Raw genomic sequence first — 21375 nt, 5'->3', positions numbered from 1 at the left:
TTATTTATCTAACAATAAGGAACAATTATCCGAATTATATCATGTTTGATGTCATTTTAAACGCGAAAATTTCATTAATTTATTTTAATTACTTTCAAAAAGATCAACTAAAATATAAAAGTTTTAGTTTTTATTTTATGGATATTTAAAGTTATAAATTATTATACATAACGAAAAAAAAGTTTTCGATATTATTGAAAGCGAGAGCGAGAACGAATAAGAGCAAGCGAGATGACGTATCGTCAAAAGAGTTCCGAAGTCTCTTACGCGACACACCCTTTCTCTATAGTATGTCACGAGTATGTCATCTTATCAGAATAGAAAATAAAATGCATTTTATTTGTTTTAAAGTAATTTTAATGGAATAATGAGCATTTTGCAATTAAAATGACATCAAACACGACATAAGTCGGACAAATGTAGTTAAATATATAATCCAAATTTTTATTATCAGACTAATTAAAAATTGTCCGATTTATATCGTGTTTGGTGTCATTTTAATCGTAAAAATCTCATTAATTCATTAAAATTATTTTCAAATCGATAAAATACAAAATAAAAGTTTTAGTTTTTAATTTATAAGATGTTTGCATTCTCGTGAGTTGCGAATGGATAGAGAAAGCGAGAAAACCGATTACTAAAGACTTCGGAACTCTTTTGACGATACGTCATCTCGCTTGCTCTTATTCGTTCTCGCTCTCGCTTTCAATAATATCGAAAACTTTTTTTTCGTTATGTATAATAATTTATAACTTTAAATATCCATAAGATAAAAACTAAAACTTTTATATTTTATTTGATCTTTTTGAAAGTAATTAAAATAAATTAATGAAATTTTCGCGTTTAAAATGACATCAAACATGATATAATTCGGATAATTGTTCCTTATTGTTAGATAAATAAAAAAATTGTATCTAATTGAAAAGTATTCCAATGAGAAATGTTCGGTTTAAAGTGATTAATTTTAAGTTTTTAGTTTTTAGCAAGAATCTTGTTAACTCTAAAATTATGTTCAATAACAAACTAGTAGAAATATAAAAAAATTTAGTTTCAATATATTTAATGTTATATTTATTTTTAAAAGAGTTATATATGTTGCGTATCAAATATGTAGTGTTCACATGACATCTCCTGGAAATGGTTTATAATTGTTTTTCTTCTAAGATCGTTTTAGTAAATAAAATTCAATTTATTGAATTTTATATAATTTATCTTTTCTGTTTTCTATCGAGAATAATATTCACGAGAAAATATCCTACACACATATATTACACAAACTTATTTCATTAATAGCTCTCATTAATAGCATCTCATTAATATTGATATTTATAATATATACTTGAATGTGGAAAAGAAATCGCGCAGCTAACAAAGTATATTTTAATTACGTCTATATGCGGGATGTTATTTCTGAGCTATAAATTGTGGATGTAGCACGGACATGAACCAAAACCGACTGTTTTATCGGCACCTAAAAGTGGATGTGGCCATGTAGTTCCAGGCGGCGTAAAATGGATGCACGCGCCGCCAGTGTACGACGTAGAAAAAGCGTCCCATGAAAAATGGCAGCGTGGCCCCTCTCAAGCTACTCTCTGCTCAAAACGAGCGATGAGCGACACATGAAAAGGTACCTTCAGTCTTCTCTCTGCTGAAAATGAGCGTCGAGAGTCACATGAAAACCTACCCTAAATCTAGTGGATTTAGGTTTGAGAAGCAACAAGCACAACAAATCTCTCTCCCTCCTTCTGAATTCAAAAACAGATGGTTTGTATGAATGTGTCAGTTGATAACTGGTATGTTTTGATCGTATTCATAATTGAAAAAGAATAAATAAATAAATAAATAAATATATATATATATATATATATATGTACAGTCATTATAATAAATAATGTATCTTTTATTAACAAATTTCTGTAAATTTCATTCAGTCCATAATAATGGAGCTCGACGAGTTGGAGCAATCTGTGAAAGGCCTAAATGCGGCGCTCAACAAGTTCCCGATCGGTGCAATTTCGTTGAACGATTTCAAACCAGTCGAGGAGAAGATCCAGACGGCCAGGGAGTCTCTGATGCATTTGAATGCAAGATTATTAATGCTTCAAGCAAAGTACAAACGTATGTCATTAATGCTGTGCGGAGCGTGAATTTCACTCTAAAATCTTTGAATTACAGAATACACAAGTGATGAACGAAGGCGAAAGGAGGGAGGACCCTCACCTGTTGGAGATACCTTGCAGAATATTACAAGCGACACCTTGATAAACGCTAAGGCCATCAAATTATGTCTTCATAGTACCACTATTCTTTCTATTCTCAGTAATAAGGAAGGTGATGCGAAAGACCAAGAGTAAGAAATGTTTATATAAATGTCGTTACCTACAATCAAATCGATATTAGATACCAAAGTGCGGATATATAAACAAATTGCAATTCCCTTTGTTTCAGAAAACTTTATACTTATATGAGGAAGCTATTCGCTTTCAATGACAGTATTATGGCTATTCAAAAGGCCATCGAAAGAGAATCTCGATTACAGTTAGATTTAAAAATAGAATGTCAGAAGGCACTGTTTGATTACAAAAATTTTTTAAAAGAACAGGAACGAATACGAAGCGAGAGATTACAGGAAACAAACCCTGAAATTGTAGAGTGAGTAAAGTTGCAAATATCACAATATTATTATAATCGTAATATCACAATATTAATTATCTTATTGCATCATAATTCTCACAACTGAAATCGTTTTCAGAAATAAAAACAAAATGGAAAGAACTTTACGAAGGATAAATATAATGAAGAAACTCATTAGAAATTTTATAGCGGCAAGCAGACATATGCTAATGAAACAGCCTATATTGTTAGAAATGTTGGAGAAGCATAGAGAACTAATTAATGTCGAGACGATACTCGAAATGTCCCAAAATAATGAATATGGTGAAGATACATAACAGAAGTAGATAGAGAAAGATAGAGGATGAAAGAAATCTCAAAGATAAAATACGCAAGAATTCATTATGAACTTTTTTCTCTTTTCTTACTTGCTAAGCGCAATAGACACAACACATATTTACAAGAATAAGCTTCCACGCAAATTTCAATCTTTCTTTTTTTTCCCCTTTTTCCAAGTTCTTTCTCTATTAAAGTGTCTTGTCAGACGGTGATTTGTATAAGTCAATTATTAAATAAAGCATAATTGGTATTGTATATAAGTTAAAAATTAAGATAATCACAGTTTACATATATATAGTAAAATTTTCATTATAGGGGGAGAGAGATGTACATATTCATATCTTCTGAAATCGATATAGTCGAGAAACTTTCGCGTACATGTTATATATATATAATTTACGTATTATACATATATAATATTAACCATCACGTGCGATAAAATGCAAATATGAGACAATCAATTTTTCTTTTTATTTTTCATGGTCCGGTATGTATATCGTTCAGTTTCATTATATATATTTTGTCCATTTCTTATGTAAACCACTCTCCTTATTCACAATCATACACATACATGCATATATATGTATATATGATGTATGTGTGTATGCGAACACATATAATTTTCGCAGTATAATAGATACTAAAACAATTTTCATCACTATATACACAAGATGGATCAGTTCAAACGAGTGGAAAGAAAACGAATCCATTTGAAGGAAGCTGTATCGAATTTTATCAAAAAATATTGAATGGGATTTTATGTTATCTAGCAAAATTGAAAGGAAACAATCTCATAGAATGTATGGAATATTATTTCTATAAAAAAGGTATTTATACAAATAACGTAATTTCCAGGGTTGGAATTTTTTTTTTATAACTTGTTAATGGCGTTGCAAATTTTAATTTTAATTGTAACGGAAAAAGTAACTTTATTACATTTTTCAATAATAGAGAATGATGAATTTAATAATTACTTTTATTATTTTCTTTTCGAATCTATTTGATATAATTTTTATACAAATATTGATCAAGAGTGTTGAAATATGGCATTGTATAACAATTACTGAAAGCTTTTTTTTTTTTAGTATCTTGCTTCTATTTTGTAAGAAACATTTAATTATACAAATAATTCAATGAGTGGACAAGAGTTTGAGATTATGAAAATTATGAGAATATCGTGTCAGGATTTTAAAATTGCACAAGAAAAATATATAAAAAAGGCAATTTTAATGATATTTATGAATCTATTTAAAGAAAACTAAGATAACTTTCTCTTCTTAATATATTAGCATTTAAAAATATTAGAAATCTTTTTCCAACTTTTTTAAAGCTTTTTTTATTCAAAATTAATTGTTATCGAAATTATTATAATTTATATCAAATAAACGATATCACGCTATTAAAAAATTATATCGCTTTTATATTTTAATATAAAATAATGTTTAAATTTTAATTTGACCTCGCATTAACATAAAGAAAAGTAATAGAAATTATAACGACTCGTTGCTATTCGAGTAACGAGCAAACGGTAACGAGTTATCTTTCAGAAAAAGAAACGATAATGATGACGAATAGTTAACTTTATACAGTAACTTGTTATCGTTTCTCTCCCAACCCTGATAATTTCGTTCTCATTTCATTAGCTTCCTCCTAAAGAACACATCCATTTCTCAGTGGCATTATCCCAGTTACATAATAATAAGAAAATGATCACGATAAGGATACTAGTGTCACACTGATAATAATATCGTACTGAAAAAATTACGTTATAATCTCTACATGTGGACACAAATTGAAGTAAAGATACGCTTTGCATTGTACATTAATTTTCTATTTTTTTTTTTGAGTTCTTATTTCGATTTTTCACTCTGTTTCTCCTCGTGTGTTTCTTGCACATTGCAAAAATGATACCTCACAGACGCACGCACACACGATCGCTTTATACTGTCTGATTTTGTGTCACTTGCCTCGTAAATAAAAAATTCGTGTACTCTATAATAAAATATGAAACACACACATGCACGCATACACAACACAGGCGTACTATATCAAATGCACGTGATCTGCCAATTTCATAAAAACGGCGATTTATTATGATCATTAGCAATTATAGCAATTTTATTCTTCAACAATTCGTCCATTAAAACAATACGAACATATAATAGGTCAAAAATGCGTATAAGCCTCACTATGCGCGTAAGTCATTTGACTTTCTCCATACGAGACTATATATAGTGCTTGATTATAACTTAATCTCACGTGTTTCATCGAGACGGTGGTTCTCTGCAACATTGTCGTAAATCGACGATATCGACGTATATAACTAAACGATCACAACACACGAGGGAAAACGCGTTATCTAATTTCTTTTCTTCAAGTTACACTTTACAGGATATTTTAGTAGTTACGCAGCCTCATAGATACGTACAATCACGGTACCGATATAATCAATATATCATCGTCGTTTGAGCCGATGAGCCGGGGAATGAAAGACACAAGGATACATCCCAGCAAACACCAAGTAACATTTATATAATTGTTAGTTGTAATTTCCTCACTCAACGATATAACTGTTACATGTAACCGTTATATTGTTGAGTGGGAAATTATAACTAACAGTTATATAACTATTATTTGGTGTTTGCTGGGATCGATCCTGATCCACACAATCTATTCGCACCATTTACAAATGAACAAAAGAGGAAAAAAAAGAAATATTTCTCGAACGAAGATGATTTGACATTTTACATCACAACGAGTCGTAATTTCATTCCTACTGACAATCGCTCTTCTCTCTTCAAGGTAATCTGGAGAGAAACGCAAAGGTTCGTGTGTGTGTGTCTGTGTACCGTTTACAACGCCCGAGACGCGAGGACTCTTTTTTTTTTTGCTCACAACCATACTTAACCAGCAGTCAGTCGTGTTACATTAATAAAAATCGTGTGACTTCGCCCGCGCGCGCTTTGAAAAATCGGCTAAAAAACTACGGGCTAAACGTCTCGCGCAACAGGATACTTGTTATAATTAACGCCAACAACGCGGATTCATCCTCGGTGGCAGGACAGTGATATAAATATCGGAGACGCTCTCTCCCTTTGTCGCGTGGACCTCCTCCTCGCGATCGAATATTACAATTATATAATAGCGCCGCTCGCTATCGGATCGCTCGAATCAACTTTTATTCGCGACGATTCACGAATAAATAGTCGCGTACGCGATTCAGCGTCTTATGTACAGTAGAGCATGGTAGTTTTACAACTTACGCGAAACTACGAATCAGCCTCGTCGAAGGGAAAAGGAAAAGCGCTCTCAAGTAACGTCTCTTCTCGACTCGTTCTCTTTCCACGCACGCGAATCGTATACACATGCGGATATCACCCAATCATTCATCAGATCAATCACTCTCTTTCCGCTGATATCGACGATCGTTTGTCAGTCGCAGCTGGCTCACAAAATTAAGGAACGATATCCTCGGTGCGTTCATCAACAGCGGGGAAGATATACAGATAATGAGAGGGAGAGAGAGAGAGAAAGAGGGAGGAAATTCACAGAGTATAATCTAGAGATTCTGATCTCTATCTTTTTTTTTTTTTAAGCGTATCACTTTCCAAAGACTGTCCCCGACAGAAGCGGTTCTCTCTCTTCCGTCTTTCATTTCGCTTTAGTCTCGTACGGGACCGTGTATTACAAATACGGCTCGAGTACGCAACAGCTCCGTAAGTACATGGGTTTCTGTCGTCGGACGCGCTTGTCGGCGAGTATGTAACATGGATACAAAGTGGCGTTACACAATACAACGCGCGTACATCTCTCGGAAGTGGTGTGTACGAAGTCATCGGCCGGACTAGCATAAGTGTGGACCTTTGGACGTAACACAATTTCCTTCGTACTCGTCATTTACCATGTTCCTGCAAAAATAAACAGACACTTGTACCACTTTTGGAGATAAGAAAAATTGTTCGACGAAAATATTTTTCCCTAAGGAAGAAATAGATTCGCTTACATTCTTTTTTTATTTATGGAGAAAAATTTCAAAATGCATTCAAACATGATTTTAAAAATGTTACAAATTAGCATTGTTGTTACATTGCAGCAATATTGCTGTAATGTTACAATGTAACAATGTTTTGTGCTGTATGGGAATTTATGAAACTTGCATTTTTTGAGGTGAATTAAATCAATAGAATTTTGCTGAAAGTCGAATTTAAATGATAGGATTTCAAACATCCTTACTTGCTTGTTTAATCGATATGGCTGACGGGATCCTTTTGCTCTCCCATGATCTTCCGTCTATAATTTCGTCTCATTTATTTCTTGGTCGCTTAAATGTTTCAATGTCGCGAGCCATTAACAGAAAATCGCACGTCTCGCTCTAATGAATCTCTGCAAATGCCTCGCAACGTAACGCTCTTCTTGTCACATTATACGGGGAGAATAGCGATTAAATATGTTCACAGCAGAGAGCTCTCGTTACAGTGAATTTTTGCGTTATTACTCGACAATTTTGCGTGTTCAGATCAATTTGTTTCGAACAGAAATCATGTACAACATTTAGATTTTATTATCAAAATTCCGACGACGTATGTCTTCAAGAAACTGAAATAGAATCTGGCGCAAACACATAGTTGCTCTCTTTTTTTTCTCACTTTTCGTTAGGTTCTTTTTGATAATCACCTCGAAAACATGCACGGAAACAAGAACTATCCTCGAATATCGCACTCTCTTCCCGGAGGATGATCTGTATCGAAAGAAAAATTTTTTTTTTGTTTCCGTTTTCCCTCTTTCTTTTAATTGATAAACACTGATGGAAAACGAATCGACTGCCACGAGTGTCACGTAATTTCAACTTGCTCCTCTCGCACACATTTACGATTTAATAAACTTTCATTATATACGCTATAAAGTCTACTGACAGAAAAACCTTATTTCATCGATATGTTATGTAAAATGTAATTGTTTCAATCGTTCATCGCGCAAGATAAGTCACTCTCTCGTATGATAATTTCGTTTTTAAAAGGCATGAAACCGAAATTACTGATATTGCTTGCAAAATGTATGGACTTTCTTGCTTATTTAAAATTATGAGTATATCCAGGCGAAAAAATTACTTAGAAAAAATACATGCGAATGATATGAGAAGATATTCACTTAGGAAAGATATTTCGCGTTTTATTTGAGAAATAAACATTAATCGTATGACGTGAAATGTTCTTTAATGTGTATCAATCACAATGCGTGCAGCGGATGGTAGAACTGATGATGACGTATGGTAGAATTATCATACAACCATAATCCTCGTGTAGAAAAAATAGGCAGTGTAGATGTCAAAGAAACCATTCGACAATTAACACGCATTCAGATAGTTTGAACTCTGTATATATATTCAATATTACTTTGATAATGCTTATTAATAACACTTTAATACTGCTCTATTCTTTCGTACTTTTTACAATACACAACTCAAAATTAAAATTACAAGATCTGTGTTTAACTAGATACAAAAATCATACATCATAAATATTCCAAATATATATTAAAATTATTTGTTGATAGATGGAATTAAAAAAAAAAGAAATTCGAAATCAAAAGACATATAAAATCAAACATGTGCGAATTTTCGCTTCATATAGTGGATATATACATTACACGTTCTCGCCATTCATAGAGATGCGAAAGCGAGAACACTTATTCGCAATATTGGACATCTTAATTCCATACTTGAAACGCGATCGTCGTTTTTCAGTTTCATGCCTTTCAGAGGATTATAATCAGACTTCGCGACAATCGAAATCTCTCAATTACAACAAATCCGAGATAACACGCTACGCTCGTTTATCCTGCGGGGTTGTGAATGTACAATGAGATCTATAGATAGGTAATTTCAATTCGTTATAATTCGCAGTACATATGCGATCGCCAACGTGACCATCCATCGCACAGTGCGACGTTATTAAAAAGCATCCCCGTGATACAAGAAGAGAGTCGTAGGCACAAACAAAGTTCTCTCAACATCGGTACGTCAATTCCTTTTTACTTCTATATGATTCTCCGTTCATTGGTTCATTGGTTTCGATGACCGGCCGACGACCATTTTCAGTCAACAGTGACATATCAATATGCTGATGACATTGATAGCAATGTAATTGATAAACGCGAGTGCGGATAGGAAGTGCGAAATAGGAATGATAATGATGATGATGATGGAAACGATGATGTGGCTAACGATGATGAATGAGGACGAGGAATACGATCGATGTAATAATTAGAAATTAATAATAATAATAATAATAATAATAATGAAATAAAATAATATATAATAATGAAGAATAATCATTATAATATAATAATCATAGTGCTAATAGTAGTAATAGTAGCAGTAGTAAGTAGTAATAGCAGTGGGCAGCAACAAGATGAAATGTAATCATGACAATAGTAGCAATAATAATAGCGCGAGGTCACTTTTCTTGGCTAAACGAGAGGATTTATTCAGTAAGTAGGTAAGTGGATTCGCCAACGTCTCTTGACTTCTATCAGTAGCTCAAGGTCACTAGGAATATTCATCGACTTATTTGTGACGATAAGAAGAGAAAAAAAATAAGAATTAAACGAAACATACACGCAAGATGCATGCGATATGCATCGAGAAAGATAGATACGGGAGCTAGAGACGTGAATGTGTCTTTGATTTTACTTTACTGAAAATTTAAAGTGGGTCTAATCATCCAGCTATCGAGTTTATCGGCTCGAGAAGCAAGAGGTCAGTCATATCTCGCTGGATAAATATGTAAAAATTCGTTTCAACCAATTGTATATTTTGCGAATTTTCACACTGCAATATTACGAAAAAAAAAAAAAAAATACAAAGAAAAGTGCATTCCATCTCATCAATTATTAGTCTCATTAATTGGAGATCAATAATTAAATTCTCTCTAAAAAAAATTCCACATTTTCGCGCGTCACAGAATACACTTTGTCCAACTGTTCAGATGTATTCTGTACTCTTATACAAGTGTGCGTACAACGTGCAAAACAAATAAAAGAGGAGCTTTCGAAAGCGGATCCGACAGTTTTCGCGCTTCCCTCGCGATGGTTGCAAACGTAACTAAAAACAATTCTAATCAACTAATCGCAGAAACTGATAATTTCGATTTCATTTCTTTGAGAAGCGGATCTAGATTGCAGGTCGAATCATGAGCGAGTCATTAGCGAGTCCGCCTATTTATCGAAGAGATCACAGCTCGATTGGCCAGAGAAAAAGCAGCTCCTTCGTTCTCCCGACCGAGTCGCAACCATCCAATTAACATGACGATAGAAATGTAATAGATGGTACGATGATGGTGGTGAAAATTACGATGACGATGATGGCGGTCGTTCAGTTGGACAGCGGCGGCGGCGTCGGCGTCGGCGTCATCGTGACGGTCGTGTGCAGCACCGAGTCCCTTGACGCTGATCGGCTACCGATGCGCAGCAGAGTGACGGCCTCTCTCTCGGGATCGGCGCTGCTGGCAGTATCGGCGGTCGCTGTACCCGCGGCTGCTGTTGCGCTCATCATCCCCGCGGCCGCGCCGCGTTTCCCCGTCCTCGACGTCGCGGTGACAGCGACGACCCCTCCGGCGGACCCGTCGGCACTATTACCCGCGCACTGCACCGCCCCCCCGAGACCAACGGTAACGGACAGTCATTTCTGCCTTCCACTTTTCTTCTTCTTGCGCTTGAAGAAGCAACAGCATCTGGAAATGAAGCAAACACTAATAGGACTTAGAGTCGTCCCTCTTTGGCAGCGTCTCTCGTTAAGTCAACACACCGAGCATGCATGGACCCATGTAACAATAGACAGAGAGTTGAGAGAGAAGGCAATTCAATCTTCCAGAGATACTCTATATTTGATTCAATATGAACATTGATTGTCGCGACATACATGTCAAGCAATTTGTCAAGCAATTTGTTAATTTTGTTATTTAATTTGAATGTTTTAAAATTCATTCTTATATGAAATGATGAGGGAGAGAAGAAAATGGAGCGAGGAATGATAGAATGTATGGGATAAATGGCACACACTTAATTACAATGAGAGTTGATGGAGAAAGAAATTTGTCAATCTTCCAAAGACACTCCTTATCCAACAGACAGTAGTGTTATGACACATACACGTCAATTAATCATACAGTTTGTTAATCTTGTTTACGTAGTTAATTTGAATATTTTAAAATTCATTCTAATAATGATGAGAGGAGAGAAAAATGGCGGGAAGAGATAGAACATATAGGATAGATGAAAATAATGCATACAACATTTAATGTTACCAAATGTATAAAAAAAAAAAATACATAGTTTTGATATTAATACAATATAACAACGAGAAGGTTGCAATTTGTTTCGATCAAATTATATGTAAATAAATCAATATAATTAATGGCCTTTTCTCCTGTCGATATATAATAAATTATATAACAGCGCTTTAGTCAACGGAAATTTTTCACAAAATTTAAATTTTTAAATTGTATAACAAAAATATAATATTTGTAGCGACATACAAAAAAATGCTTATATGTATATTTTATTTTACGATATGTTTTTCAGTGATATGTAATTATCTGTATTAATAAATCAAATCTTGTCTATTAAATCTCATGAAAGCTGTAAACGCGATTTATTAGAAATGTCAAACGAAACGCAAATGCTACGAATATATACGAAATACTACATATATATATATATATATACACACACACACAACATTATAAATATATTACAGAATAATAACCGCAATATTAAACAATATTCTAAACAGCATTACATCAAGGGTATATTTGATTATCGTATTTTGCAATTTTATATTTCATATCATTCACGGCATACTTTACTAGTCTAATAATAAAATTTCCATAACAAATATCTATTGAAATATTCAATGAATACGATATTTTCTTCTTATATTGCGAAACAGAAAATCTTGAATTGACCAGTTGAATTGGTGCAACAAACCTAGTTCGGGAATTAGGGTGGGATAGGTGTTGGAAATGTGCGCTTGAAAAGATCGGAACATGAACTTTCCACACCGGGAACAATGTTTCCATTTTAATCGAGTTACTTGTCTGTGAAAATAATACACATGCACAATATGAGAATCGGCTTCTTTAAAATATCTCTATACAATTTATACATGTGTAAGCGCCTTTTCTCTCTTCTCGCATTTTAATGCGTTGAAAAATTTTTACTACGATTTCCTCCCCGGTGCACAAATAAATTGTAATAAAATACACTCTAATAAATAAATAAATAAATTCTAATAAAATTTAAAAGAATTGCATGCGCATACACATATATAAAATAAAATATGTATATGTATGGTGGAATCTATTAAATTGCATATTTTTATCTATTTCGTAAATTTGGAACAACAGATAGAAAAAGACGAATTGTGATGAAACAAACTGCTACTAACTTGGTTTCGTCGATCATGTCCACTTCCTGAGGTGCTGTGATTGGTGTATTGGAGTGACCAGCGGTCGGATCATCATTGGCTAGCTCTCCATTAGTCGACGACACCACCTGCGTACAACGTTGCACAGCGTTATTGCAAATCAATATGAAAATAAATATGCGGGTTTCAACATTAAAGGATTCGACAGATTTATCTAGACGGATATATTATATTTTCCAATATTGTTGGACGTGAAAATTAGGGAAGTACTTGTTTTTGTACTACTTGTTGGGTTTTCAAAAAAGAGAAAACTACGCAGGAGTAGTTACATCAAAAAAATCAGTTTATCCAAAAGTCTACCTTTACACACAAGTTACATAAAGACTCAAGTAAGATCTTACAAGGGGGTGAGAATTTAACGTAAAAGGAAAAAAGAAAGACTATCACTGAAATACATAGGACCCATGAAGCAATATTGTAAATTTAAAAAAAAGGCATATGTATAAGTGACAAACTCTTATCTTTCTCAAAAGTCATACGTGACGATGACGCTTTTGTTATTGCAAGTGCAGGAAAGAGACGAGTGATCGTACTATAATACCGGATTAGTATTTCATGTCCAATCAAAGAAAGAAAGTAAAAGTATCTCGACACAACATGCTGCAACAAGTCAAATTGCACAGACTTCTAACTGACCATAATCCAGTGGTGCTTTGTCTAGAAATAGAGCGAACAGTTTACACTCTCTTGTAAAGACTGAGACATCACGTATACGACGACGTTTATGAGAATGAGAGACAAGAAAGATGACAGAATTAGGAGAAGGTAATGTGAATAATAATTTACCATTAAAAATTTACTTTATCGGCTTTTGAATTTTTAAATTTATTTTTTTTTCTTTTGGAATCTAAAAGAGAAATATATAAAAGATTACGAAGTGCAACATGTCATTTGAACATCCCAAGAATCATGTTTTTTTCACTTCTTCCTTCATGAAACGTAAGTGACTCGATTGTAAATGAAAAAACGAGAAAAGCTGCAAAGAAAGTTGAAAAGGAAGGAGAAGCTCTTGGGAAATTAAGAGACGGAATGACACGAGAGAGAAGGATGGAAGATGCGCAGGTAAACTCACCTGTACAGAGCCGTGCCTGTCAGCAGGTGTCAATGTACCACCGGCTCCTGATTGCTTCACAGTATCTGGCCACGTGGCTCCCACCCCCTTACCGCCCCCACCTCCCACCCCTCCACCTGCGAATTCCTGAAGGAACAAGCATGAATTTCGTTGCGTCGCGTTATATGAATAATTCCGAAGGATTCAAAGGACAGTAGAAGAGAAAGAAGGTATCGAGAAACATTTGACAGAAGTTTTCTCCGAGTGTGAGTTGTGACGATAAACGAAATCCGCGCACGCGTAGTAGAGAGAATTAATAATAAGAAACCTAATCCGATATTAATTTCTACAGGGTGTCTTAAATTTAATTATCAAAACTTTGGGATCAATAAACCAAAAAAAGTACTTTAGAGATTTACTTGTTTTTGCTTTGTATTGGGGAAAATTGCAAAAGAGATTTTTATTTTTTCATTTATTTATTCATGTCATTTGCTTAATAAAGTTTAAAATTTAAATGTATAATCATAAACAAACTAGAATAAATAGAATATAATCCCCCGCATATTTATTTACAATCCTCTAATATTACTTCAGGGAGATTTTAATTCAACTCGCTTTTCGATAAACCTAATAATTTTAATATTGTTTTACATTTTCTGATGAGAACTTTTTTCTTTTTTTGTCGATTTTCTGTAAATCGAAGCAAAAATGAGCAAATCTCTAGGATCTTTTTTTAGTTCATCGATTCATATACATTCTTAAAATATTGATATTTAAATTCGGGATACCCTGTATATTAGGAAGATGAATATGTGGTTCGCTGCTCGAGAATAAATAAAGAATTACCTACAACTTCTATATTTTAACTTCTATGTATTATTTTATGTACTTTATTTGGATACACTATGAGAAGATGGCAGAAACTTTCTGGCTCCAACTAGTTGTAAGTAAGGGCAAAAATACTAAAATATAACTGAGGCAAAATTACTTCTTCGTGCATGAGTTGTCATCACAGATTCAAAATCAAACGTTAATCATTTTATGGTTTATTTTCTAATGATTCTAATAACGTCTAAAATATGTATTGCTATCGATTCCCGTTTATCTCAACTATACTTATTTATCAATTAATTATTTATTGCATTCGAGTTGGCAGAATATGCTTCACGATCGTTAAGCTTCGTGCGACCTTGTTTTACGGAAAAACATCAATAACACGCAATTATAAGACGCGGATATCTTTCCAACTATATATTGTAGTATCGTCTCCCCTCTACTGATAAGATAAAGCATGCATGAAGAAGTCAATTCTTGGAGCGCAACCCAAAGATTGGCTTACATATTGGCCTTGCAATTCGAAGCGAACCTCATCCATCATGAGGACTACATCCTCCTCAAAATCATCGTACTCCTATAAATTGATGCCCGTTGGATTCGTGCAGAGAGAAACGATATAATGTACATAATTGTTTTATAATACTGCTCTCTCTCTTCCCGAGATTTAGCCATTTAACATCGTTAAAAAAAATGCAGAATCATTTAAAATGATTCATTCCCTTTGGAATGATTCGTCTCCGCGAGATAAACAGTCTGAATCAAGGTCGTTGTTAAAATTCTGTCTTTGATCTTTTCGCTAATGAGGCGTGTATCCATGCGGTTAACTCGAATAACAAATAGATATAGGCTACGTCCATGCTTTGGTTTTTTCTCTTCATGTTTTAAAAGAGAGAGAGAAAAGAAACGTGAAGAAAACGTAAGCAATACCTTAAAAGCTGAGGGATGCCGGTCACGATTTGGCGATACAACGATCTCCTGGCCGGTTTGAAGGGATCCGACAGGCGTGGACTGTAATAAAAAAGAGAAGACGTTTACTTTATACATGTATATGTACCGGACGAAAGTCTGATGAACGAAAACGATGTTATTGTGTACACATTCTACCTCACATTGTACATAGATAACATACTTGAAGCTCTGTAAAACGGACAGACAGACTTATTGACGGACTGTGCACTTTAATTTACGCTTAACAGAAGATCTGTGACATCATAATGCGTTAGATATCTATTTAAATAAAACCAATCGGCTGTGAAAGCTCTCTTTCTCTCCCCTCTCTCTCATTCTCTCTCTCTGTCTCTAATAACAATCAATTACTTTATTATAATAAGGAATCGACATATATACAGGGTGTCCCAGACTTAACGAATCAGCCGTTAATGGTAGATTCCTGAAATCATTTGGAGACGAAAATTCTAATACCAAAATGTTGAGGAAGATTTCATAAAAATGTCCAAACTACTGACTACTGTCGCATGGAAAACACAATCGCGCTGTAGAATCCTATTTTTTATTTTATATTCATCCCTCTATCGATATCGATATTATCGCGTTGTACGCGGGCCCCTTGATGCGCTATGTCCCTGAGCATAGGAGAACGTAACGCGTTGATTGGTAATCTTTACTCTTTTGTAGCGCCGAAACTACATCTTCCTCAACATTTTGGTATTAAGATTTTCGTTCCCAAATGATCTCAGAAATCTACCATTAACGGCTGATTCGTTAAGTCTGAGACACCCTGTATATGAATAAAATAAATGTAAAATATATATAAGAAAATATAAAAATAAAAAATATATAAAATATATGTATAAAATAGAATGATATTATATTGCAACATATAAGCGATTGCAAATAAGCGATTGTATTGCAACATATGGAAATATTGAAGCTGTATTATTTAGGGTTGCAATTATTTGGCGAGAGACGTTAATCAAGCCATCACCAACCTTATCAGATTTGGTTCTACCAATGTGCGAGGGGGCCGCCATCCGCAATGCTCTCAGTTGTTCAAAGTTGTATGGCTAGAGATAGTACATTGAGGGGGAGGGCAGCATGCAAACGTTAAGAATCAGATGTGAAACTGCTCGCCGGTAGTGTGTTGCTCTTTATCGCGGGTCTGTCGGAACATTCGGGACGAGTCACTTACCCAATTGGGATTATCGGAGTTTTCTCCGATAAATCGTCAATTTCAATTTAGAAAAATAACAATTATATAATCAACAAGGAAACGAGCCAATAAAAAATTTGTAGAATTTCAATCAGAAGTTAAAAAATAATTTGCAGAAAGAAACATTGATTGAATAAGAAAAAGGACTATTATAAAAGTTCTCGAAAATATTGTATTAATGATATCACAAAAGATAAAAATGTGTATATGTGATATTTGTTTCAAAGATTAAATTAATATTTTAATGAGATTTTGCAATTACGTAAGATTAATCACACAAACAAATATGACGTAAATATGATAAAATTTTCATTTTTTTTTATTAAGAGGAAAATATGATCGATAACGCGCCACAAGATCACAGTTATCGATTCGTGGTCTGTTATTGGGGCTGCGACTATTATCCCTCCCTGACGTAACAAGTTAACATGCATTCATTAACGTCACTATTTTTCCAGCGTACAAAATAAAAGCGATGTGCAAACGTGACATTCGCCGAAGTTCTTTGTACAACATTGATCTCGCGTGAAAAGGGTGAAGATTGGGATCAGTCGACACGTACCATCGTCTTGCCGGTCCAGTCGAATTCGCCGTCATTAACGAAACCGCGTCTCTCGTACAGGTCGTGGAAGAGCTTCCTCAAGTACTCGTAATCCGGCGTTTCGAAAAAGTCCAGCCTGCGTACGTAGCGAAGATACGTGGCCATTTCCTCGGGATGACCGTCGCAGAGCACCTCGATTGGCGTCGCTCGTTTCGTGTCGCCGATCTTCTGGTAACGCTCCTTCAGCGTATCGGCCTTCAATCCTTGCCATGGTAAGCTGCCGCGCAGGAAGTACATGAACATGTGACCCAGCGCCTCCAGGTCGTCTCTTCTGCTTTGCTCTGTTCGTCATAATTGCATCGCGAAACGTTATATATTTTTCGACTATGAACAATTTCAGTATGCGTGACATGTGTCCCGCGTTATAAATCAGAAAATAAATTCTAGAGAGTCTTTTGGAATTTGTAAAAATGTTATATTACATGTGTGATTAACTTAAAGTAGTTTAATTAAATTTTTGCTAATGGGTTTTTGCTATAGGTTTTATATAATTCTCTCTTTAAAAACAAATTTATTAAAATTTAAATGACTAATTTACAAGAAATTTATGTCGATCACACTAAGAGAGTTTATTCAAATTTTGAAAAAAAGAATTCTCTGATCTTTTGAATCCTTTTATTTAAAATTTCAGGTAAAATTAGAGAATTTTTAGTTAAAACTTTATAAAATATTTTTTTTATTTTATGTATTTTTATATATATGAAGGGGAAATAAAATAAAATTTAAATTTCAAATGTTACATTTGAAAGTGTACTGAAAAGAACTGAATGGCTTTTATAAAATAAACATTTTTCATTTGCATATTTTATATTAATTTTACATTATATTATTTTTTTAAATTACAATGAAAAGTATATTAATATTTTGCTATGATATTTAATATATAAACAAAGATATATATATATATATATATATATATATATATATATATATATATTTTAAACACCTAATTCTGACTGTTTGCAAAATTATCAGAGAGAATTTTTTGGAAAATTCCTCGAATCCCGATAAAATTCCATAAAAACTTAATTTTTCTAGATAAAAAAATCTTTAAGAATTTCAAGTTTTTTAGATTTTTTTCCAGGAAGTAAACACATTTTAGCATTAATTTATGCCCGAGCATGATATCTACTGAGAATGTAACAGTTCTAGCACTCGCCGCACTTTCTCGCGAGCCACCACGCGTAGTGATGGTTTAGCGTGTGGCGATTTGTCATGCACCGCATACGCAGATATACACACACATACACGAAGAAACAAAAGTAAACGTCCGTTACCTTTGCCAAGATGCGTGTTAATGCTCATGTAACGCGCCGTGCCGGTGAGACTCTTGTGTTCCCGATACGGTATATGCTTGTTCGTCTCCAGGTCTATGTACTCTTTGGCTAGTCCAAAATCGATTATGTGAATGATCTTTTCCCGCTTGGTAGTGGATCGTCCTATCAGAAAATTTTCCGGCTTGATGTCGCGGTATATCAAATGCCGACTATGAACGTATTCTATCCTATGGAGCTGAAAAAAATAACAATTACTTGTACATGAAAGCCAATCTGTTTCACCAACGAGACCAGAGATCATCTACCCGATGCAATTTATCACTACAACAATTTGTAATTTTATTTCTTTTCTCAAACATTTTTATTAAATAATTCATAAACATCGTAAGATTTCAAACAAACCCCTCAAACAGTTTCCATGTGAGCAAAAGAAAATTTGAAGAGAAATGGCAGACGATTAAAGTTTGCGGGACTCGTTGAACCATCTGACGTGTTTGAGGTCGACTTTCGAAGTGCGGCGTTTGACGGTCAGTTTTGCCGGCCTAAAGTGTTATAGTAATGCGACTTACGAGTTGTGTGGCAATGTTGAGAACGGTCTTGAGGGTGAACCTCCTCCCGCAGAGATCGAAAAGGTCCTCGAGGCTCGGTCCGAGCAGCTCCATCACCAGGGCGTTGTACTTCCCGCACGGGCCGAAGTAGTACACCTCCGGTATACCCTCTATATGTGTGTTATGAACTATACCGATCACAAAAGTGGATCACACCCCAGATCGCCCCCAATAAACACAATATTATACTGATGGACGCAACACGCAACGAAACACAAAACGAGCAAAACTGTATTTGCAATTCTGCGACGGCGAAAGATCTCGTTAACAAAAGCATGTACATGCTCGAGGATATTTGCAAGATTAATTCATCCTCGTGAATATACAGGCTGAACCCATATTTTTGCATTGATGTAAAAGGTGATATTTTATCAACTAGTTTACAAAGTTTGAATTTAATATAATGTTATATCTTAAAATTGAGATGTGTAATAATTATTTAGACAGATAATTCGAATATCTATTTCATAAATTAAAGAGAAAATAAATAAACTGAAAATAACTGAAAATAACATTAAATCGACGAGAAATATCGTTCATTAAAATTGTAAAATTATAAATAAAAACAAGTTAAGAAAAGGTTCAAAAAATATCGATCAAAAACGAATTGCAGAAGGCTAAAAACTAAGCGCCGATGTACGAGCGTAACAAAAAATATATAATTATTATCAATAATTCACATTAAATTATAATAAATCAAATAGAAGATTGAGCCGGCAATTAACAATTACATATTTTTTTTCGAAACAATTGTGTTTTCTTTACACCAATTGATCTCTCGCATTATTTTGTACATAAAAGTATTAAGGTAAGATAATCGAAAAATGAATATTTTACTAGATATTTTATGGTTTATGTAAAAATTAAGAAATTATTTCAAGCCTCATAACTCGAAGAGTATTCGATGAAAAAATAATATAAAAAATAAATTTTATTATAGTGTTTTGAAAAGCTCTCGAAGTAAGCTACAAGAGCTTTTTTGGGAAGAGATTACCCTGACACCCTGTATAAGATTTTGCTGACTTAAATCGTTGCAATAAATTATCAACAAGATTATTTTTTTTCGAATCATCTTTCAATCAATTAAAAAGTTAATGGCATCAAAGTACCGAGGCAGTTATCGATTTATCTTGCGCGCGTCGTAGAATTAATAATCTACCACTTCTCTATAAATATCTTTAAAAAATACGTATATATATGCATATAATTTTAGTTTCTCTTAATTTGATATTTGGATATGGTTTCAAATCTTGCTTTAATATATTTATAGATCCTCTCGTCCGATTTCTTTAATCTCGTCATATATTCAAGTAGCGTAATAACATAAAAGTGACACTCACCATGTGTACCTAATAATTTGTAAAACCTATATTCTAAATGTAGCTGTGGTGCCTTTGACTTCATTGGTTCCTGCAGCAGCAAAACGAAGGGCCCGTTAGCGGAAATTCATCAAGTCTTTTTTTTTTTTACCAAGAATGTTGCAATTACATAAAATATCTGTGGCTTTCACTCACCATTTTAATTGCTACGTGCTCATTATTGTACAGGTTCTTCCCTGGAAAGAGAAAGAAAAATGGGTAAGTGTGAGAATGTGTTGGCGTGAAAAAAAATAAAAATACCGCACAAGGATACAATGCTGAGGAATTTTGATGGGCAATGTCGGGTCGTTGCGTGTGGCAAAAAAACTCTGGGCGTAACGCTCTTTCCTCAAAAAACTGATTCGAATTCGCGTACAATGGCACGTCGTGCCATTGCACACGAGCCACGTGATGTTTCATGGATATTGTGCCTCGATGACAATATGATTGCGCGATAATTAAATGTCGTGCGATGGCCCGCGCTTGGTACTGATTGCAGTCAACGTGAGAAAATTAGATTGCTGCGGCACACCGTTGAATTATGGTCGTTGGTCATTAAACGCTTGTGCAAACTTATCCGGGCATGTCCCATTTAATATAATCGCGTGAAATAAAAATAATTAATCCGATCATATGCATTGCTTCGATATCGAAATGCGATAAAATATTGATGGCGAGATTACTGCACAACATTTATATCAAAGCTTTCTCCTCCTCTTCAAGTCCTAAAATATATCGATACGTTAACAATTTAAAATCAATTAACAATTAACAATTTATTATCTTCAATTAACAATTAATAATTCGTTATCTTCTCTCTGGAAAATAATACGTGTGTATTTGTGATTTTTTAGCAGTTTTAAAGCGACAATTTAATATTATAAATTTAATTAATTTAACGCAAAGATTCTTATATTCTATAAAATGTAAGATGTGTTGTTTATAATATATATTGGATTTATGATATTTTTCTGTATCTTCCAGAGAGAAAAGAATCTTGAAAATTGTTAACATATCGATATTTATATATTTTAAAA

General features: G+C 33.9%; 2 protein-coding genes across 16 annotated transcripts in view; one reads left to right on the top strand and one right to left on the bottom strand.

The window, feature by feature from the left end:
* Nucleotides 1-1353: 1353 nt before the first annotated feature.
* On the top strand, nucleotides 1354-4772 carry LOC145959492 (uncharacterized). 5 transcript variants are annotated; one of them, XR_014435065.1, is made up of 6 exons: nucleotides 1355-1764; nucleotides 1932-2118; nucleotides 2176-2350; nucleotides 2449-2652; nucleotides 2753-3779; nucleotides 4038-4772. XR_014435065.1 is itself a non-coding variant. In XM_083078375.1 (5 exons), the coding sequence occupies exons 2-5, from the start codon at nucleotides 1941-1943 to the stop codon at nucleotides 2949-2951; spliced, it is 756 nt and encodes a 251-aa protein (XP_082934501.1). In that variant the 5' UTR covers nucleotides 1354-1627; nucleotides 1932-1940; the 3' UTR covers nucleotides 2952-4772. The 5 variants fall into 5 exon arrangements, 4 of the variants coding, with proteins under 4 accessions (XP_082934501.1, XP_082934500.1, XP_082934498.1 ...); XM_083078375.1 differs by having other exon boundaries at nucleotides 1354-1627; nucleotides 2753-4772; XM_083078374.1 differs by having other exon boundaries at nucleotides 1354-1778; nucleotides 2753-4772.
* Gish (casein kinase I gish) overlaps nucleotides 2997-21375 on the bottom strand; it is a 51933-nt gene continuing 33554 nt past the window's right edge. Inside the window, exons 2-11 of one of the 11 annotated variants that reach the window (XR_014435059.1) lie at nucleotides 20495-20535; nucleotides 20321-20390; nucleotides 18942-19108; nucleotides 18373-18607; nucleotides 17057-17376; nucleotides 15252-15332; nucleotides 13509-13634; nucleotides 12398-12504; nucleotides 7186-10700; nucleotides 2997-6860 (exon numbers count right to left, since the gene is read on the bottom strand). Coding sequence is in view for 5 of the 11 variants with exons in the window: in XM_083078368.1 (XP_082934494.1) it covers nucleotides 11861-12047; nucleotides 12398-12504; nucleotides 13509-13634; nucleotides 15252-15332; nucleotides 16274-16348; nucleotides 17057-17376; nucleotides 18373-18607; nucleotides 18942-19090; nucleotides 20321-20390; nucleotides 20495-20535 (1391 nt within the window). In the remaining 6 variants the exon portion in view is untranslated. Of the gene's footprint in view, nucleotides 6861-7185; nucleotides 10701-10816; nucleotides 12048-12397; nucleotides 12505-13508; nucleotides 13635-15251; nucleotides 15333-15453; nucleotides 15624-16273; nucleotides 16444-17056; nucleotides 17377-18372; nucleotides 18608-18941; nucleotides 19109-20320; nucleotides 20391-20494; nucleotides 20536-21375 lie in introns of those variants that run through there. The other 10 variants (XR_014435060.1, XR_014435064.1, XM_083078368.1 and 7 more) reach the window with 10 other exon arrangements.

This window comes from Camponotus vicinus, unplaced genomic scaffold (genome assembly GCF_025532165.1).
Source record: "Camponotus vicinus isolate PSW18456_S1 unplaced genomic scaffold, iyCamVici1.0 SCAF_1, whole genome shotgun sequence".
Classification (NCBI taxonomy): domain Eukaryota; kingdom Metazoa; phylum Arthropoda; class Insecta; order Hymenoptera; family Formicidae; genus Camponotus; species Camponotus vicinus.
This window is presented reverse-complemented; position numbering and strand designations above follow the sequence as displayed.